Source organism: Periophthalmus magnuspinnatus, chromosome 13 (genome assembly GCF_009829125.3).
Source record: "Periophthalmus magnuspinnatus isolate fPerMag1 chromosome 13, fPerMag1.2.pri, whole genome shotgun sequence".
Classification (NCBI taxonomy): Eukaryota; Metazoa; Chordata; class Actinopteri; order Gobiiformes; family Gobiidae; genus Periophthalmus; species Periophthalmus magnuspinnatus.
In genome coordinates, this window is record NC_047138.1 from 16,950,717 (window position 1) to 16,973,596 (window position 22,880).

At 40.3% G+C, this 22,880-nt stretch overlaps 1 protein-coding gene across 1 annotated transcript in view; it reads right to left on the minus strand.

Annotated features, from left to right (window-relative positions):
* Window positions 1-18,668: 18,668 nt before the first annotated feature.
* cog6 (component of oligomeric golgi complex 6) overlaps window positions 18,669-22,880 on the minus strand; it is a 62,341-nt gene continuing 58,129 nt past the window's right edge. The window contains exon 19 of the mRNA XM_033977142.2: window positions 18,669-20,670. Coding sequence (XP_033833033.1) covers window positions 20,523-20,670 — 148 coding nt within the window. The 3' untranslated portion in view covers window positions 18,669-20,522. The remainder of the gene's footprint in view (window positions 20,671-22,880) is intronic.

The window sequence follows — 22,880 nt, forward strand, 5'->3', positions numbered from 1 at the left end:
TGAACGCAGCGTGAGAAGGCTGGAGCGCACCGGGATCACTCTGGAATGTGCACTGCTTGTTTTCCCAGCTGATGCACCAGGCTGGAGAACAGGCTCGCGTTTGTCACGGCTGTTAGGGAATATCTTTAACCTGGATGTAGCGTACAGACAGACCTCATGATCTGTGAAGGTGTGAAGATATGTGGAGGTATGGAGATGACTTAGAACATCAGCTGGAGGTGAAAGAAAGGAACACAAGTGGTTAACGAACGGGACTATATAAAAAATACAAAAACCCTAAGATGCATTTAGAGGTGCACTATGGAACTATCTGGCAGTGTTCATTTGCTCTGAATGTTTCTAGTATTTTATCAACCTTTGAACACATGTATCTCCACGAGACAAGCATGTGATGCTACCAGGCCATTGACAGGTCAGATCAGTGAGCAGGCAAGCCGCTCACAATAGGACTACATGATTTTCTAGCTTTTTGCAGTAAAAACACCTGAAAGAATGAAAGAAAGAAATATGGGATAGATGAGGTTAATGTACAGTGGAACATTCCAGGCAAAGCAATAACATCTCCATGGAGACAAGCAGGCCGCCCCACCCGTGCGGCCGTTACAGGAGACTCAGGTGTTACTGTTAAACTTGCTCTTGTTCACTCATGACACTGTGCTAATTACAGCGTTCACAAACAGGCCTGACCGGAGAGATAGGAAGGTTCTACTCCATCTGCAAGTCTGGACAAGTGTGTGTGGGCCCAATATTCCCCAAGAGAGATAGGTACAGAGAGAGAGAGAGAGAGAGAGGGAGAAAAAGAGAGAGAGAAAGCAGGAAAGACAGGAGATGGGACCATATGCTGTATAAAAAAAGTTGTCTAAGTGAGTCACACATAGCGTTCGACTCCAGTCAAATGAAGCTCATCTAGAAATTACAGGAGCGAATTTTGAGCAGTATCATAGCAACCAAAGAGCCAATCTGAAGGAAGGCTGCTGAATGTAACGCCCCTTCCTCGCTCACCGTTTTAGCAGGGAGCAGGCCCTTAGCAACGCTGTCAATCAAACCTGTTGCTAACGCTAGTGGGAGTGACCTTGGGGAAAGAAGGCACCTGATTTGTCTGTTATTAATGTTCATAGCTTGATTTACGGACAAAATAGTGAAATAAACAGCAGGGTCATGTAGAGCAGGTTAATCCAAATATTTTAAGACCAAATGACGAGGCTACCACCAGGTTAACTATGTCCATTTATATATACAGTCTATGGATAGGACGTACAACCATAGTTAATAAACGTCACTCCTAACATTCCCTCACATAAAAATGAATGGTGAAGCCAATCCCCATATTAAAGTAGACTTATATAACATGTTTATTTCAAGATATTTCAGTCATTTATCTGGTCTCTGTAAAGGAGGATGTTTTGCGGTCATTAGATGCTTGCCAGAAGCACACAAGTTTCAAAATCTCAACTGAAAGTCTGTTAGCTATTAGCTAGTATATAGCTTAGTTTTACATGCTAATTATTATCTAAATAGAACACCAACAGTTTACACACTCAACATTGTCTTTTAATGAGGCTATGATCTCACGTAGATGTGGTCAATTGGTTGGTACCAGCTTTTTTTTTTTTTTTTTTTTTTTTTTTTACTAATGCTTACAAGCTATAGGAAAAAAATACAAGGGACTGGCTCTGATCTTCCTAAATCTTATCTAAATCGGTCGCCTGTCCAGTGCCTTTTGTGCAGCGTTTGCATGTTCTCTGTGTCTGGATGGGTTTCTTATGATTTCCCAGATCAACCTAAAACATGCACAGCAGGTAATATTCTTAAGCAAAGATAGTTCTGATCAAACCACTATGGCCACTGCTCCTGACAGGACACTGAAGGACGGGTCAAATGCAGAGGACACATTTCCCGACAGGATCAGTAAAAGCTAGGTGTACACTCACTGACCAATGAAATGAGGAGTTGCCCAAACCCTGCCTGTGTACAGTGTATGTGACTTCTCAGGGTGGACATACGGCTGCTCTTTGGAGAATAAATAGATGGTCAGATGGAGCACCTCAGACGTGACAGCAGATGCAGCGGACTGGCCCGCACTTGCTGACTCACCCTATGGGCCACCCACGGCTCTGTGCACCAACTAAAGTCACACACTGTTTCCACGACAACCATCATTTGTGCCTTCAAAACAACTTTTTCTCTCATCAAGCACACAAGTAGTAAGTAGAACCTGGCATGTGGACTCATTCCTGGATTGTTAAGTTTCAACATCCAAACCCGCACGAGTCGCTGAAAAACCGCCCGAAACCCATGGAACATATACAAGCGTCTGTATTACCAGTGCTCCTCCGATGACACAGACCCACCCTCTCCTCTGATGACTTTGGATATAAAGATTTGTCATTGATATTCAGGACTTTCATTGGGACAAATCTGGATGTAGCCATACTGACTCATACTCAAAACTCAGCTAAGGTCCTAGTATACAACTAAATACCATACTATTTACCTGCATAATATTTTTATAGCCTCATTTTTATTCTCCATGTGTGTAAGTAGACACCAACTTCATCTTTAGACCATGAGAAAACCAAAAAATATTACATTAAATAAGTGGAATTAACATGATTGTTGAATAGACCTATAAGGATACTGAAGTAAGCTACAATAAAATGCTTGTTGCATTTAAAAAAAAGTACAATTTATTGAGTTAGGCCTATGTCCCTGGCAAGTACACCTATAGGATACATGTTTACTTTCTAACATGACTATTAGCATCATGAAGCTAGATGTAGATGTTTTGCATTCAAGGTAAGCTCTGAAATGATCCGGATGTGTCCAGTGAAGAATTACCATATATGACTCATTTTCCAGCACTTTTAACAGCAACATTTATATTTCTACTTCCTGTATTTACCTTACCTCCTGTTGTGGTTGGAACTGGGCTCCACAATACCCCACAAGTACTTTTCATGAAAACACAGTCCTTGGAATAACAGAAACCATGCAGGTGCTCAGACCTCAAACACAGTTATACCACTTTACCTCTAGTACCAGGGTCGGGGGTCGAGGGGAGGGCGCAGATATGGAAAAAACCCATAAATCATGAGCAGGGAGCAGTGACAGAGTGCTGGGTCACCGGCCATAGCCCATTCTTACGTTTTATCTGACTTCCTACTGCCACTTCCTGTCAGAGCTTCCAGATTCTTGGCCGACCAGGAGAACCGCGTAAGTCCGTGCCAAGATCTCACTTAAGAGAAAGTCGGGACCTTTGGATGAATGAATGGGAGGAAATATCTGCGGTGTTACCATGATGCCACGGACTCAGAAACAATAATGAGCCGTGCAATGGTGACTGGACGCGGGTACGGTGTTTTTTACGGAAAGCGCTGGCTAGCTACACGCTACACACTTCTTGTTTTGCTTGTTTTACAGTAACAGATATGGGAGGTTGGTGCGTCATGTACCTGCACATGCGCCAGAGTTGTCAGCTGGAGCCTGTGGTTAGATGTTTATAACCACCAAAATGAATTGATCGTTCCTGGAAATAAAACATTTTAATATCTGACGTTTAGATATTATCATGGGGGTATTTGATTGTCTACAGCTTCTAGTCAGCAAAAGAAGGGCTGAAACAAAAGGCTTTTAACTATTTTGTACTTTTTGAATGCCTCCGTTTTTTTCAGCTTGGTATTTGAGACTTGTCCCTATGCTGAAGACCTCCAAAAGGACAATTTTGCATCTTACTGGTCAAGAATGCCTGAATCAAAATTTGTCATTCCTTCAGTGGCCTCTGTAATTTCCAGTAGTTGGTGACATCACATATGACTTCCCTGAATTCAGCCAGGTGTTACTGATTGCAAACACCTGGCTGCATGGGCGGAGTTTGAATGTGGATAAATGCTAGACCAATCGCACTGTTTTTTACACCTCTAGACTCCGCCCCTCCTCTCCTCTCACTTTCCCCTTTAGTACTCCAGGTACTGTCCAGTTTAGAGTTTTATTTGGGCAGGAGTTGAGGTGTTTAGTCCCACTTTAAGTTTGACATCTATACTGCATAGGCTAAGTGAAATTTATGTTTGATTATTTTGGTTGTGGTTCCTATCGTAAGTCCATTCATTCACTGTCCACATTCACTTTAAACCAATAGAGATGCACGTTGCCTGGTAGTGTGCAGGTTAATAGCCAGCCAAGAATCCACACTTCTCTAATACTTAACCGGTTTATCTGCCCGAGTTCAAATGACAGGTGGATAAACCACCACAATCAGGGACATATATGCTCTGTCGTATCAAAACAAATATGGCTGCTTACAAGGAAAAAAGGAAAAAAAAAAATCACATGATTGAAATCGATGTGGAATCAATGAATGAAACGATGAATTCTAAGCTGAAAGAAGTTTTATTTTCATAGCTGACTAATGAGCTCCTCAGTTTCCCACGTGTCACTGAAATGCACAAACCTGATTGGATGACCGTCTGAGGAAGACTGAGAGCTTTTGTATAGAATATATAGAGAAAACCAGTCTGGATCCCTTTCTCCTCTCCTTCTCCTCTACAGCAGTTTTGTCAAATGTACCCACACCATAGTTATACAGACTCCCCACCTTCCTCTTAGCCTTTCCCATCCTCCTCTCCTTTCATCCTCCCATTCCCTCCCCTCCTTCTCTCCTCCTCGCTGTCTCCTCTCCAGACTTCTCCCTTCTCTCCTCTTCTTCTCTCTCTCATTTCCCCTCCTCTCCTTTCCTTCCCTTCCCTCCCCTCTCCTCCTCTCTCATCTTAAGAGCTCTCTTCCTACCCCTCTTCCTCTCCTCCTCCCCATCTCTCTTCTCCAGACCTCTCATCTTCCTTCCCTCCTCTTTGCCTCTTCTTTCTCCCCTTTTCTCCCCACTCCTCCTCGTCTCTCGTCTTTGGGCCCCCTTCCTCCTCCTCCTCTCCCCTCCTCTCCTCCCCTTCGCTCCTCTTCTCCGGGCCTCTGCCTCCTTTCCTCTTCTCTTCTTTCTCCCCTCTCCTCCTCTCTCCTTCCTCCTCCTCCTCCTCTCCTCTTCTCTCTCTCTCATTTCCTCTCCTCTCCTTCCCTTCCTCTCCTCCTTCTCCTCTCCTCTTTCTCTCTCCTCTTCTCCCTTCCTCCCCTCTCTCATCTTCAGACCTCTCTTCCTTCTCCCCCCCCGTCCTCTCTAGACCTCTCCTCTTCCTCTCTTCCTCTTCTTTCTCTCCTCTTCTCCTCTCTCCTCCCTATCTCTCATCTTCAGACCTCTCTTCCTCCTCCCCTTCTCTCCCTCTCTCCTCTTCAGACTTCTCCTCTTCCTCCCCTCCTCCTCCTCTCCTCCTCATCTCCAGACCTCTGTGTTGCTTGTTGGGACAGCTGCTCAAATGTTCAGGGCTTCCCTTCCTTCCCTCCTCTTCTCCTCTTCTTTCTCCCCTCTCCTCCCCTCCTTTTCTCCTGTCCTCCCCATCTCTCCTCTTCAGGCCTCTCTTCCTCCTCCCCTCCTTCTCCTCTCCTCTTCTCCTCATCTCCAGACCTCCGTGTTGCTTGTTGGGACAGCTGCTCAGATCTTCGGGGCTCTCCGCAGGTTCCTGATCCACTTTCTGAGTCAACACCGCACCAATGTGAACCAGAGAAGAGAGAAGAGAACCACACCGACGACATATGAGTTTAACAACAGTATTTTGTAGTAAATATGAAGTAGGTGGGAGTACAAGATTTGGAGAATGGAATGGATGAAGAGGTCACACGGCTCTGATTTCAATAATATTTTGGAGTATAAAGGTAAAGGTGCTTGTGTATATTTTCTGGTGGAGGGTTCATCACCTGCTTTTCACCACGGGGATGAGCGATATGCGGATTGATACACCTTTTTTCTGATCCACACCACCCACCCCAAGTCAAAATCCAACCCGGCCCAGGTACAGAATCTACCAAGTGTTGGGTTATCTCATAATAATTTCATATACCTATTATTCCACTATTATATGGTAATGTGCTCCTAGTTTAAAACAATAAAACCTAGGGTGCCTTTTAAGTTGTAGGATCTGACAATCCAGAGTGTAGAGATCATGTTGCTCCCTGATTGGATTATTTGGAATAGTTTATATGTAAAGTTGATAATAAATCAACATTTCAAGTGTTATCAGTAATAGCTTTGGTGAGAGTTGCTCAGTGGTTAGAGCACTCATTCACAAACCAGAAGGTTGGAGGATCAAATCCTGCTAAATGTGGTGTGAGAGTTTTGGTGGTGGTCTGAGGGGTGCAGATCGTACAGCCTCACTTCTGTCAGTTTGCCCCATGACAGCTGTGGCTATAGTAGTAGTTTACCACCACCGAGTGTGGAGTGAATGAATAATAGGCTGTAAAGGCCATAATATGTTCACTTGATATGGGGGCTGAAAACAATCCTAGAGCTCTGAAAGGTTTTGATCAGTGTTATTGTCATATGAGGCTGACTCTCCCCTCCACAGACACTCCTCCTCCTGCTTCTACTACAACAGTATTTCATTTCTACACAAAGAAAGTGACATGTGAGAGAGCGCACCCTGCAGTGTGGGAATGTGTCTGTTTGAGCAGGGTTTAGAGGAAAGCATGAAGCAGCCACGCCCCAGGACCAGACCGGGACCAGACCGGGACCAGACCAGAGACTAGACCAAGGACTAGACCAAGGACTAGATCAGAGACCAGACCAGTGATTAGACCAGGGGTGGGCAAACTTTTTGACACATGGGCCACAGTGGATTCATGATCAGGACTAGAATGCCAGGCTGGGACAGTGGACCAAACCAGACAGGACGTGGGACACCAGCAATCTGCATTGTGGCGTCATACCTCACACACTTCTAAGTTTGCCTGAAATTAAAATGTCTTATGTTAAGTTATTGCACTTTCAAATAATATGGCAGATCTATTTATAAGATTAGGTAGTAAAATAAGGTCAAATAGTACCTAGGACACTGGACCAGTCCTGTGCCAAACCAGGGACCAGAGACATGGGGGGTGTCTGTGAGCGGGACGTCCCATTAGCAGCAGGATTAGTGATGTCACTGCCACTCCTGCTCTGATTGTTACTACAGTGTAAATACAGAGTTGCAGTATACTGTAGCTTAAGCAGGGCCTGCGTATGTTAAATCTCATCATTATTGTGAGTGGTGAGTCATGGATTCCCTGCACGACTCACACATGTGTCATTACAATCAGAGGGAGAGGTGTTGTGCTCACTTATGGGAACTCACACTCATTTGTCATTCGGAGCTTTTATCTTAATTTTGATAGACTCTTGTATATTTGGCCACAAATGCCAATGGAATGTTGGTTTATACTCCTCATCGGTACTACAACTTAAAAATTCTACTTCATAGTACAGTGATAGCAGATAATTTATACTTTCTGGATGTGGGACCTGCGTGATTCCATGGAAACACATAGAGATAGATCTGTTTCATGCCATCCTGTGCAATATTATTGTCAAAGGAACATAATTTCCATGGAAACAAGCAGGAGCAGGCCCTCCCCAAGGCTAAATAACATATAAGAATCAGGTCTGTGGAGATGCAAGCCCGCTCACAGTAAGGATCCATGTTTTTCTGTTTTTCAGTGCAATAAAAACCTCCATCCATGAAAAAGCTGGTTTTATTTTAGTCTAAGTTTGTGCAAATACATACTAGACTTTAAATATCAAAGAAACCAATAAACATACATTTACATTGATCCTGAAGCATTTTCTTTGTAAAGACATATGCTGATGATGTTTTATTCATAGGTTAAAAGTGAATAAGGTAAAAAAGAGGATTTGGAAATGTGCAAAATAGGTAGATACAACTGAAAAATCACAAAACTGGCCTGATATATGCATATGACCTGCTACCACTACTACTAATAATAATAATACTACTACTACTTTTTGAACTCTTTACCATTGTGTAAAATACTTGGCAGTGTATTGGTTTGAGGGAGTGGTTAGACTGAGAAAGCTCTGTGAGGAGAAACCAGGGTTCAACCTGTATCACGTGCCTCCCCCCTTCCTCTCCTCTGCCCCCTCCTCTCTGCTGGAGGTGAAGGGCCAGCAGGGTAAAGGTGAGTGTGGCCTGCTGCTTGCCTCTGCTCTGGTTGTTCAGTAACAGGGGCCTCTAGAGCTGTGTCCGGCAACGATACCAGCAGATGTGCGCTAATGTGCACACAACACCTGCCACTTCTCTGCTAACGTGGCTAACACTGCTAATGGGCTAAGTGCAGTATGGCTAACGAGGCCATGTACATCATTCATACATTTTACATTCATTCATTTGTTTACGTTTATTTATATATGACATTGTTTTGGGGGGGCTATAACCTGTGGTGGATGAAGTACTCAATTTTGATTCCTTAAGTAAAAAGTCAAGTAAAAGTATCACATGAAAAAAAATCTATTTAAAGAAGACATGCTCTATAGTTATAATCTATGGATCTGCACATTTTCAATCACAATATTCATCTAAAAAAAATGTAATAAAAGAAATATGATATTTTAAAAATAAATGATTAAATATTGTTCAAACATGCAAAATCACTCCAAATACAGCTGCAGAGGGAAAATGAGAAGGAAACAACTAAAACATGGTTAAAAGCTCTGAAAAGTTGATTTTGCAGAATAGGTCAGCTTTAAGTAAACGTATTTAAGTACCCGTTTAAAAATGTACTTTAAGAGTAAAAAGTTTAAGTATTCCACACAGGCTTTGATAAAGCGTTGTCAATTTGTTAAAGTTCTAAATGAAATGATATTGATTAAAATTAGTAATATTTTGGTCATATTAACAATATAAATCAGTTTTTTAATTTTACTTTTGAATTTTGTTAAGCTTAAACTCGAAAACTTTAGTCAGGATGTTACCACAACCATGGTAAAAATAAACCCTCAGATCATATGAAAAGTACTTTTTACTTTTACTTCCACTTTTTAGTGGAGTAGAAAGTACAGATACCTGTTCTCAAGTGTAGTGAAATAAAAGTAAAAATTTAAAAAAAGTAAAGGATAGATATCTAACAATTCTACTTAAGTACAGTTACTGCTTGTACTTTGTTACCTTCCATCACTGGCTGTAACATATGTCATTTTATATTTGTCTACTGTAAACTGCAATACTCATTCAAAAAAGCTTAATATAATGTCAGAATGAAAAAACGTAACATTTTTGAACCATACACATATAACTCAAAATTATTATAATGCATGAATCATTTTGAATCAATCCAAATAAAGTGTGTGGTTATAAATACGGTTAAAATATCATAAAATTAGATTTTACATAATGAACTGAATGTTTCAAAGCATAGCAAAGGTACAGAAAATAAATGCATTCTTACTTTGAATGGGATCACCTTTACACAGATCTGACCTGTAACCTGGTCTGGTAGCATCACCTGCTTGTCTCCATGGAGATTTATAGGTATAAAGACAGACTCTAGAACATTCCATGCAAAGGAATACCTAGGTGGAGGACAGGCAAGTGTATGTTTCAGGTTGGAGATTAACAACCAAAAAACAGCCCAGGAATTGAACCAGGGACCTTGTAGTGAGAAAGGGTTTTGCCACTATGCCATATCTTCTACTGGATAAATATTTTAAATCTGAAAAACTACTAAAAAGCGACCAAAACTGACTCATAACTCCTCCCCCTTTACATTGTTGACAGTCCCTGAATCAGGACATTGGTGTGGGGTTAAGTAGTTTAGATACCCCGTCCCCTGATCCCATGAAAGTGTGGAATTGAACCCTCAACCCCTCTGTTCAGAGTCACGAGACGGGACACCACAAAAGGGCACAACATGGCAATGTAGCAGCCAATGAGAGCGCAGACGAGCCGGGAGTGAGTAATGATTGACAGCAGTTAGATTAGTCACAGAAGCGTTAGTCATGATGAGTGGACTCTAATGGCCCGCTCTGTGCCTTATGTGACCATGGCCCAGTAGAATACAATTTTCAGGCTTATGAAACTATTTTTGTACATCACAGCTTTTGGATTGCATGTAGAAGTAACGTACCTTAAACCTGTACCCGATTTTTAAAGCCTTACAATGTGAAAAACAGAACTAGTTCATTTGAAACTGTTTGCTGTAGACCAAAGTTATTCCTCACTTACCTTATGCATTCAGAATATCCTAATTATTCACCTTGATGAGTTAATAAGAGCTTTTCTCAACTCTCAGAGACCAACGCTAACAACAACTAGCATGCTAAAGCACACTTCCTGATTATTGGCCCAGAAAACGCTTAATAATTAGATGCAAACAGTACACAGCGAAGTTATACTGAAGTTATACTGTCCTGAAGTGCTGCTTATATAACATCTGTACTGGGACAAGACACACTTTACTCAAATACATGGGGAAAAATTGAAAGTTTTTGAAATCTGAACACTGGAAGTGAGTGAAGTGGGTTGTCCCGGGACACAACAACAGTTTTCATATGTGGGAGCTGGGGTTGAACCACCAATCTTTGACAGTGGATCTGACTGCACTATCAACTAATTTATACAGCCTACTTATTTATGTTACTGCACTATATAACCTTTCTGGTGGAGGGGTCCATCATCGGAATGTCTCCATGGAGATATCATAACTTTGCAGAAGAAAAAACACAACAATACTTGAATTTGCTACAAATTAGCCGCTATAACTGCTCGCCTCCATTGGCTTCATTTGGCTAAATGTGACGTCACACGCCCTCAGTCCATTTCTATACATACAGTCTAAGGTTTAATGCTGTACAGGCAAAGGAATAACATCACACAAGCAGTTGGTGGACCCTTAACGTGTCTTTGGTATAGGCTGCGTATACAGTAGCGCCCGACAACTTCACTGTTAGCGTGACTCGGCAAAAAACACATAGAGATAAAACTGGACAGAAAGTAGTGATACTAACTAAAATTATAAAACGATCAGGGTGGATGTCACTGACAACATGTTAAACACTACACATATAAAATACTTCATCAGATGACTCTTCTGTGTTTAGAAAGAGACGTATTTGTGTCTCAATGCTAACGCTAATGCGAATTCTGAGCCAAAATGAGTATTAAAACAACACCACACTGAAGCATTCTACCTATAAAAAAATAGTAGTAGTAGTGTTTATTTTAATCAATTTGAATTTTAATAGGATATTTATTTCTGTTTTCATCAAATACTTTTAAGTTTATGGGTCACTTTGTATCTCTACGTGAGCAATATTGTTCCGCTGTACTCTGACTTAAATACACTTGACTTCTCTACTCAACTCTGATGTCAACACTGACCATAACAGCACCGCGGGCGTCCGACCCAATACAACTATGACACAACCCCAAACTTTCCCATGTTTTCGATCGCCTTCAGTACAAAATGTCCACCTCTGTCAATGCAAACAACTTTGTGCTACACGAGCTAGCTAGTTTACACAACGTAGCATCGGCCCGCGTTGTACCGGCATTCTGGGGCACCATCGGGGGGTCAACCTTCCTATTGGCTGGACACTGGACACGGGAGAACCAGTCATCTTCAGCCTCTGCGCTCCCATCCCACTGCTAGCTAGCTAAACCAAACACTAGCGCCGCTTTGTTTATCTAGCCACCTGGCCCTTGCAGCTGGTCAGTCCGTAGCACAGATGGGCGCGCATTAATAAGTAGGTGTCAAAATCTCCTCCGAGCAGGTTTCTAGAGCTTTGAGTGGCGAGGTCGAACCAGAAAAAAAGAATGAAAAGAAAAATTAATTAAAGAATATTTTGGGTCAGTACTTGGCAGTGGCCTACGTCCTGCGCTAATAGAGCAATGACATAATAGGCCGGGATGAGAGGGGGTTGACACAGAGTAACCTCAGCATGACAAAAAGGAGAGATAATGAGAGATATGGGATGTTGAAAAAAAAAAAAAAAACATGGGTTATAATGCAGAGGAGGTAGTTACATAAGAGAGTATTGTAGTGGGCCTAATGAGAGACAGTACAAGAGCAGAGAGCCTTGATTAAAATGGAGGATTTGACAAAAGGTGAATAAAGAGTGCAGTTCAGGTTTAGGACAAGATCAGGCAGTAGTTTGACTTCCAACACAGATCCTAGTGCATTAATCCTCCAACTAGGTACTCCCCGCCTGGTACAATATGTACCATTCTAGCCAGTAAACAGACTCAAATAAAAGCATGTTATGTTTCCACTTTGCACAGATATACAAGTTTAAGTAATGCCATACTGTGGAACATTCCAGACAAAAAAATTGCATCGCCATGGAGATAAGCAGGTATACCTCCTCCAAAAAAATTAGACAGCGCACCTTTACATAATTATTGGTAAATTCATTGATTTGACAAAAGACATTGCATATTTTATGTAAGATATATAGAATTATGTGGCAAAGAAAAAAAGTTAAATAACTCAGTATTTCAAGATACTTGGATTCTGGATGAAGTCTCCTGAAATGGTTTTCACTTCACAGTTGAGCTGTGTCAGGGTCAAGAAATACCAGGTGGCTACTTTTATTTAAACAAAAATCTATAAAACATTTTGCAATATATATATATATATATATATATATATATATATATATATATATATATATATATATATATATATATATATATATATATATATATATTTTTTTTTTTTTTTTTTTTACTTCACTCCATCCATTCATCATTTTGATGCTTCAGTGAGAATCTACAGTGTCAATAATCATGGAAATAAAGAAGAAAAATAAATGAAAAAACTATCCCTTTTCAAATAAAAGAATCTAATTGTACATAAAACTATATCTTTCATTGCATATTCAGTTGAATGACATCATTAAAGGCGCTGTACCTGTTTATTTTTATCAGTTTGCAATGGTCCAAAGTTATCCCTCATTTACCTTATGCATTCAGAACATCCTAATTACTCACCACGATGACTTAATACGTGTTTTTTTCAAATATCAGTGACCAAGTTTGGCCATCACGGTAGTGCAAACAACAACTAGTGTGCTAATGTGCACTCCCTGATTCTCTGACAATAAAACACTTTGTAATTAGATGCAGACAGTACACAGTGTACACATTTTGACCTGAAGAGCTGCTTATGAAATATATTTATACGGGGGCAAGACAAATTTCGCTCAAATACATGGGAAAATCAGGTACGGAGCCTTTAAGTGCTCCTCCGTGTTCCTTCACTACACAGCTGTAATTTTGAAAATAGCAGCTACTATTTTTAACCTGATAAAAAACTGCTTACACAATGTATTTTTATCACTTTGTGTGACCACAACTCCAGTCCACATTATGAAAGAGGCTTGTCGAGTGTACAGGGAGTTGCATAGAGTTAACATGGGACAGTGGAGCAGTACACAGGGAGAAATGGGGTCGAAGTCCATGTTTCGTCACTCATTCCCCAGCACTTCCGACGCAGGCTGCTTATCTCTGGAAATATTCGTTTGGAAACACTCACCTGGAGCATAGTAACAACAGTCAGAAAAGTACACACTGTATTTACTGAGTATTCAAAGTATTGTGCGAGTATCGGGCAAAAGTACAGAAATCTAGAATAGAGTGAAAAGAGAGAGATAGTGATTCGCTATGTAACTTTTCTGGCTTGCTCGTCTTCATGAAGATGTTACTGATTTGCTTGGAATGTTCCTCAGTATTGCATTAAACGTATCTATCATGTATTTACCAAATTACATCTTTTTACTGGTTTTACTGTGAGCAGGGTCACCTCTCCAGAGAACTGGCCTGTGACTTGGTCAAGTGGTGTTTGTTGGTTTGTCTCCATTTAATTAATGCCATAAAGTGGAACATTCCAAGCAAAGTAATACCATCTCTATGGAGACAAGCAGTGGGCAGATTCCCCACTAAACGTTACATAATGCACATTTCATGGTCTGTTAAATATATGGAAAACAAGTACGTAATTGGTTAGGTTTTGAACAGGAAGTGATGACTGGCCCTCTGCTGATGCACTGAGGAGAGAAGCAGCTGAAATAAGTTAAAAAACAATGACTCCTAGCTTCAACTGTGAGATGTCTTGTGAGTGTAGATAATTTAACAATTGCAGTGATGAAAATGAGTCCTGTCAAAATATAGAAACCTTAAAAACATATAGAGGGGCTTCCTGGATTACCACCTAATGATGTCATAGGGTGAATCAGAGTGTTTTTGACCAGGATAACTAAAACGGACATGTGAATAATGAAACAAAACACAACTTTGGGTATGTTTTTGATGAGGAAACAACATCCCAACAACAACATAACAAAAGTTAATTTAGCTTAATGAAAAACTTCTGAGAACACAAATGCATTCTTGTGTCTTTAATTCCCTTTTAAACTTTTTGGTCTCCTTTGGATCAGTATTTCACATTTTCTAATTTAAAATAATTTCTGCATATGGACAATATACTTTATAAACTTCACCTGTTTCCAATTAGGTATTTACGCGTTAGAGCTCCCTCTTCTGTCAGCAATGGGAATGAACAACAGCAAATTAAACAAACAAGGGCCTCCTTATTCCAGTGAACGCTCAGCTATTAGAGCCATGTGTTTGTTGTGAACCCGTTTTGCCCACAGAATGAGTCCGGAGAGGATTTATGTGCTTAGTCTTGATCCTGTTTGATCTGAGTGCTGCCTTTAATACTGTCAATCATGGGATCCTCTTACAGAGACTAGGGAACTGTGTGGGCATCTCTGGTACCACACTAAACTGGTTCAAGTCCTATCTAGAAGACAGGGAGTACTTTGTTGAAATAGCAAAAATGTGTCTCAGATAAAATGTCCCTGACCTGTGGGGTGCCCCAGGGGTCAATTCTGGGACCCCTGTTGTTCATTCTCTACATGCTTCCGTTGCAGATGACACTCAGATCTATCACTGGCGGCAGGTGAATATGGACCAGGGGATTCACTCTGCCACTGCATCCAACAGATCAGTCTGAGGATGCAAAACAACTTTCTCCAGCTAAACTCAGACAAGACCGAAGTCATCGTCTTTGGCCCACAGAAACAAAGAGAAAGTGTTAGCAGTCACCTCCATTCTCTCTCTCTAAAACCTTCAAATCAGGCTAGAAATCTAGGGGTAATAATGGACTCAGACTTGAACTTTAACAGCCACATCAAATCAATAACATCTGCAGCTTTTTACCATCTAAAAACATTGCAGATATCAAAGGTGTACTGTCAAAAGTATAAAACTATATATTTTGATTTTGTTGAATTAGTCTATGTATGAAATGTGATATACAAATAAACTTGCCTTGCCTTAAAATTGGCGTAATTTGAAATTTTACCTGTGACGCAACCATAGACTGTATATCTAATTCGACATAGCTAACCTGCTAGGTGCCATATGAGCACTGGCTTCAATTCACTTTACGTTAAAAAACTGTCACCCCTCTCTCTGTAACCTCTGCTGTCAGGCTCGTCAGTTTGGTTTTAAAATGTTCGTATTAACCCGCTCTACATGATTCTGTTTTTTTATTTCGCTTTTGTGCCCGTAACTCAAGATATCACCAAATCAGGCACCTTCTTTCACCTAGTGTTAGCAACAACTATAACTCCTAGCCTTGATGAGCTTCATTTGGCAGGAGCCGAACGCTATGGGTGACATCACACTCACTTAGTCCACTTCTTTATATAGTCTGTTCTAATTTTGCCAGTTTTGTTGTGCCAGTTGAATATTTTTGTGAGCTCAGAAGATAAGTTTAGAAAAAATACATCATGGTTGGTCACTTCCAAACACTGACAGCTGTTTAGACAATGTTTTTAATAAGTTACAAAATATTGTTTTGGGTTATGTATTTTTAAACATGGCTGTGTAATCTATCCACTCCCTGACAGCACACAGATTAGTCAGGTACCATCTGACAAAGCCATCTTGATGTGTGGACACTGTTCCTCATGAAATATTAGACATACACAGTTTCAAAGTTGGAGAGTAGCTGCAAGTTGTACTCAAGTAAGTCTTGGTTCACTTACAATGTTTCGGGACTGAAACATTTTAAGTGAACAGTGAGTGAGACAGTGTGCAGGAGCGTTCTTATAATCAGTCAGGTATGAAGAACTGCCTGGACATTACCTCTGATGTTAGAATTTGAAGTTACTGCAATGTAAGGGACAAAACATGAAACAATGCACAAAATCTGGTATGTTCAAAGAGACACAAATGAGACAAATTAAACCATATCTGAAGGAGTGCTGCAACACAAATGTACAAATCATTTCATATTGTCAACATAAAGAATTTGTCACTTGTAAATTTACTCATAGTAGGAAGAGGAACCACAACCTTTTCTCAAGTAGAAGTACTGTTACACTGCACAATATCTTGCACATGTAGGAGTACAAATACGGTGTCTGAAACAATATTTTTAAAAGTTACTTGCGTGAATTTAACTACTCATTTCTTGTTAGACATATTCTGCTGTTGGATTTTTTTTTTTACATAAATTGTATTCCAAGACTTTACATTGAAATTGTAGATGCTTCATGATATGGAAGCAGCGGTGTAGTAGGTTGACCATTCCTTATGAACCACAGGGTAACTGGTTTGATTCCCACCTGAGCTTGTAAAATACCATTGTGGCCTTTTTTCTTGAATGCACTTAAGACTGTCCATTTGTTCACTCCCAGAGCACAGTGACAGCAGTGTGCGGCCTCTCAGAACTTGCCCAATCACTGATGACTCACTGGAGACAACATAACATTTGTGCTCAAGACCGGAGCTTTAGGGAAGTGTGCAAAACCCTTGCTGTGTGCAGTTTGAGCTGATCAGAACAGATTTTATCGATGTAAAAAGGAGAAACCAAGAGGAGAGAGGAGCTGTGGATTAGAGATGAAAGGAGCAATGACATAAGAGGAGGAGAGAGAGGAACAGGGGAGCAGAAATACCACTCTGGTACCTTTTCATAGGCACAGTGGTTGAAGTGTCTAGCCCAAGGACACAACGACAGCATTTACAAAGTTTTGAGAATGTGGCTGAGAGTTCTTATACTGAACCACTGCCTCTATATCAAGTTATGTTTTGATGTATAGTTCTTGTTTGGTCTGTGTATAAGCAGTTTTTTTATATGCAGAGTTTGGCAGTTAAGACTTTATACTAGCGTTCCAGTTCATTTGTCATATAATGTAGAGAACTGTGTGTATCCTGCCCTCTTACAGTTTTAAAAAAGGTGTTACAATTACAATTGAACCTGTGTACCTTAACCTGCAGATTGAGGACACACAGACGTTTGCCTCATTTTCAGTATATAGACAGGCCTCATGTGAAAGACCCTCCAAAATTCACTCACTGAGCTGCATTAGCACTGATTCATGATTGGTTGCAGGTGCTGGGGTTTAGGTAGTAACCATTCAGATCAGAGAGTAGGTTACATAAATACTTAGGAGCTGTTTGTAAGAGTTTGATTTTAAATGTCATAAACTTGTCTATGTTCATATAGCTTTTACTGATAATTTTAATGATTTTCTCCGAGTTACAAAACACTGGACATGATGGACCATTTATTTATGTCATAATTTGGTGTCTTGGTTCTCAAAATCATTGTCCAGTCAGAAAGCAGAATGAGCATGAGCAACATGAGTTTCATTTGTGTTGCCAGATTCATGCTGAAATCCAGTTGGTTTAAACCTAAAATGCCTCTCTGCCTATCTTTAAAATCAGATATGTACCCAGTCTTTAATTTCTTGAGAAATCAGTTTTACTTCCACATTTTGACAGAGCTCAAACCCCCACTAGAGGCCATGGCTATGAATTACACCTGCTCCTCTCCTCAATCAGTCTGTTGTCAACACTGCTGAGGGACACACAGAGGAATTCTTCTGCTCCAGGCTCCAGCCAAAGAGAGAGGGCTATTTAAAGGGCCGCAGCGCCAGAGCCAGATGCAGCGCTGCTCTGTGCTACTCCAGATATTCCAGAACTCAATGTCCTGGCCCGGGATCAGCGCGGGACATCCACAGAGCCAGGGGAGGAGATGGGAGAAAGAGTGCAAGAGGTGGTAATGAGTTACATTATACTTAGTTACATTTACTTGAGTAACTTTTTGAAGAAACTGTACTTCTATCATAGTACTTTAAAGATCTGTACTTGTTTTTTACTTTGTACTGTCTGCATCTAATTAGAAAGCTAGTTGTTAACTTTACAGTCACATAAATATTCTACACTGATGTTTGAGAACTGTGGAAAGAGCTTATAAATTAATCGTGGTGAATAATTATGATACTTGGAATGCATAAGATAAGTGAGGAATAACCGTAAAAAGTCAGTACTTTAATCATGCTATTAAATGTACTCAAATAATATTAATTCAAAGTAAAAAAAAAAAAAAAAGTTTTGATTATTCCCACTGTGAGCACATCCACTAGAAAATCTTAAAGGTCATGTCTGTAAATACCAGTGTTGCATACATTTGTGTCATATGTCCCTGATTAAAGGAGAACTATGGAATTTTTCCTGCTTGTCTCCATGGAGATGTTATTGCTTTGTATGAAATGTTCAGCATATAATTTAACTTTCTGTCTTCATGGATACAAGTAGATGACCCCACCAAGTGAGGTTACAGGTCAAATCTAAGGAGAGGTGACCCGTTCACAGTAAGCATGCATGTTTTTCAAGATGTCCAGGTGCAATAAAAACACTTGTATTTGAAGTGGTGGCAGACCCTCAACCACAAAAACACACATCCTGTTTTTTGAGTACAAATTTTCACCTTTTTTCTGAATAGTTTTTGGTAACTTTTTTTATTTACTTCCACTTATTTGTTATTTTAAAGTAGCAATAATTTGAGTAAAACAACTGGCTAATCCTTGCATCATAGGTATAATGCAGGTTGCCTCTATGACACTATTTAAAAAGGGTCAAATGCAGATTATTAATCCATCATGAGGGAAATTCAAAGTATATTTTACCTTACCTTAGCAACAGCAACAAAAAGACCAACTAAAACCTCCATGCTGAAACACTTAGTGATTTAGTTCAGTGATTATTTTGGAAACGTCTGTTCTTTTCAAGCTTAGAACTATTATGAGTGACTACATACGGCAGAAGAGGAGTGGAACAGGAGCAGAGCTGGGGAAGTCCTGACCTCTGTGCTGACCGCTGGAAGGACTGCCAGTCCCAGAGCACAGAGCCGGAGGAGCAGAACCCCGGTGTCACCCACAGGGCAGAGAAGCAGCGCGCACAGTCTCAGAGCCGCTTCACCCTGTCATCTGAGGTCTGTGGTCAGTTATGTCATTGGAGCAGGAAACACTTTTCATAACAGTTCAGGGTTGCATTGGATTAAGTCACAGGTCCAACGTTCCAAATAGCAAAATTGAGAAAACGGCTTTTTAACATTTTTAGTTTTTATTTTTACATTGTTGGTAGTAACCATGAATCATTGCAGTTGGATAAATGAAGTTACAAAAATGTTTTCAACTTGATCTAAAAGGGGACAGATTCTATTTTTACATAATTTTTGCTGACTTCAGGGTCAGACCTCTTGCTGGTGCCCAGAGTCAGGACTAAACATGGGGAATCAGTGTTTCCGTTTTATGCAACTGTTTAGCTGTGCGTATGACTGAAAGGTCTTCATTCTGCACTCTTCTGTTTTAATGTTAATTTTATGACGCTTATTTGTGGTTATTTAGGTTTTGATTTGTGTGATTTTAATGTCCTTCTTATTCTGCAAAGAACTTTGAATTACTTTGTGTAGGAATTGTGCTATACAAATAAACTTGCCTTGCTGCTAAAATGTATATGATGTTTTAATAGTATCATCTACAGTTACCTTTTTTTTGACAATCGTAGCGCAAACTAGGTAAATCTGTAGCTTTCTGGTTAAAAAACGGTCAAAAACTGGTTGTGTACTGCCTTCAGTGGCCACTGTGATTTCAAGTAGTTAGTGACATCACACAGGAGGTGTTTCTGATAACAAACACCTGGCTGCAGGGGCTGAGTTTGAAGTGTGGTTACCTGTTAAAACAATCACACTATTCCTCCTTATACCACCAGAATGCACCCCTCCTCCCTCTGTACTCTTTTCTTTTTCGTGTTTGTGGGTGGAGTTTAAGTGTTTAGTTCCACTTTAAAGTCAATGCATCTTGACTGGACACACACTGATCATTTCAACACTTCCATTGTGGTAGCATCTTGTTGACAACAGACATCACCATTGCAGTAAGCTAATGCGGGGGTTTGAATGTGACAAGTCTGAATATGACAATTTATATAGCTCACCACACAATAGACATGTGAAGTATTTAAGAAAAAAAACTCATTCAAAACTACATTAATGAGTTCACTTTATGTTCAATAGAAGTGATAAAAACAGGACTTTGCACAACAGAACTCATATGCCTATAGACATGCAACAGGAACGGAAAAAAGCAGGCCACACCAATCTAACACAACTGTATATACTGAATGTAATGTACTTTCCCTCTGGCCCACAGAAAACCCCGCCTTACTTTATACATTTATGTCATGACGCCATCCCGACCACTCTGCTCTTTAAATAACCTCGTGGTGCTTGTGTCTTTGGCTTCTCCTGCTGCTGCTGCTGTGGTGGTGAGAAGAGCAGGTGGAGGAGGGGGGAGCAGAGTCTCAGGACAGTAAGGTCTGGACCTGCGGGGGCGACCGAGGCACCAGGTTCTCGGCGTCCTTGTATCCGTTGGCTGGGTTTGTGAGAGCGGCGTACACCTCTGCGTAGGCCCTGCACACCAGCTCTGTGGACTGACGGAAGATCTGCTCTCTGCAACACACAGGGGAACCATTTTAGCACTTTAGAATTAAAATGTCCATGGTGAGGGATACACTGATCTATCGTTCTCAGTTCCGATTTCGAAACAATGGAAACAAGAGCACAGACTGAAAACAGCATTTTTTCCTTTAAACAAAAAATAAAATATGCCAAAACTGATATGTTATTTAACTATTATTTACAGAACAGCTCTGTGTAAATAAAAATTAATTGTGAGACTTTCTGGGCCAATAGAACCAGTAAATAGTCTTATTACATCGAGTTGAATGTCAAACCAGAATAGCAGTTGAACCAATAATTGTAAGCCGATATCAGAATTTATCAGGATCAGCGCTGATACCAATCAAATTTCAGATCGGTGCATCCCTAATTCTGACACTGTACTTTCACTTTTACTTGTATAATATTAGTTTGAAGTGCAAGTACTCTGCTAGAGCCTTCTCAGTATATATACAGGCCATGGCTCATGTTAGTTAGTTAGTTTAGTCTTTATTTGTGAATGTTCCGAACCCCCAGAATTCACTCACTGAGCTCCTGAGGCTGCACTAGCACTGATTCATGATTGGCTGCAGGTGCTGGGGTTTAGGTAGTGACCTTTCAGCTCAGAGAGAGGCATCTTAGGTTTAAACTAACTGGATTTCAGCACTGAAGTTTGTGTATTTGTATTGTTCTTATTCTGCCCTACCCACTTTTGCTGTAAATGTGACAAAACCACGCTTTCTTTGTAACACTTGTGGTTAAGTGGGAATACCGTTCATTTCAAGGGATAATTTGGGAAAGGTTCTGCAGCAAAATATTACGTAAAGGAGGCTGATTTATGACAAATGTTCAATGTTTATGTGCAACAATCTTCAAAGGAGTGGTTAGTAGCTTTGAGATGGAGATCTCGCAACAGTATTGGCAGAGCTTCTCGGGACCCTAGTCTGCCGTACATCTTCATCTCAAAGCCACTAACCACTCCTTTGAAGATAGTGAGGTTCAGATCTTAGCCAGAGAAAAGAAAAGGTTTGAAAGAGGAGTTAAAGAAGCAATTTTTGTTAGGAAAGACAACCCTTCCTTGAACAGGAATGGTGGACTAAGACATCATCTTTCTCCCCAACTTTAACTCCATCCGCAGACCCAAAGAAAATTAAGGAAACAAAGAGAACAAAAGAAATAGCCAGGATGCCAATAGGTGTGGAAGCACCCATTAAGACCTGAATGAATATATTAAGTACATCTGAGGCAGTCTTCAGGGTAGTTAGCTCCTCCCTTCAGATAGAAATATCTGACCAGAACTGAAGAAGCAGCTTGAATGAGCAGTGAAATGTCTTCTCTCCTACAACTTTTTGTCCAGTTGACAGATTTTACTTTTGGCTTTTACTATCTTAGGGTTTGCAGACGGAATGTAGCTAGTAATAGATTTGTTATCATCTCGCATATCAAATTTAAATACATCAAATGACTGCAATTTAAAACAAATATCCTACACCAAACTGGAAACTGCGTGTATTGTATGTCACAGTATTAGTCACTACTACGTACTTGTACTTCTGATGAGTAATATGAGCTCTTTATAGACAACCACCTGTGACCTCAGCACACTGAAATCCTGCCACACCTCCACAGCTCAGTCCACATTCTTTCAAATATGTGCCCTGTCAAAGCATTTGAGATTTTAAAATAACTGACCCTGATTTGTTTGGCTTGCGTACAGCAGACAGACAGTGGAATTATGGGTAATGAGGTACAAGTTTGCTCTATGATTTGAGGTCATACTCCGAGCCGTACGCTTTGACATAGAAATAAATGAGTCATACGTCACTTGGAGATTAGCGTGTGTGTAATAGCACCGATTAGCTTTCCATTCATTTTGTATGACAATGCGAGTGACAGCTTATGGTGTACACAGCCATTTATGGAGCCAAAGGTCTAGACAGGCTTGCTATTTATATATAGTAGGACGGGAGGATTTGTGAAAAATATCTAATTGCTTTTTGTGATTTATGTTTAATAATGGGATTCTGTTCAAAGTTAAGTTAGGGAATATGCTTTGTTTTGTTACGTCCCCCCTTCCCCAAATTTGAACTAGGAGAAATTACTATAAATATGTAAGCTGAAACCCTTTGAATAAATCACATTTCAATAAAAAACACAACATTTTATATTTCTATTGCCAGGTTTCAGACATGAGCCGTGTCCCAATTCAACGGCTGCACCCT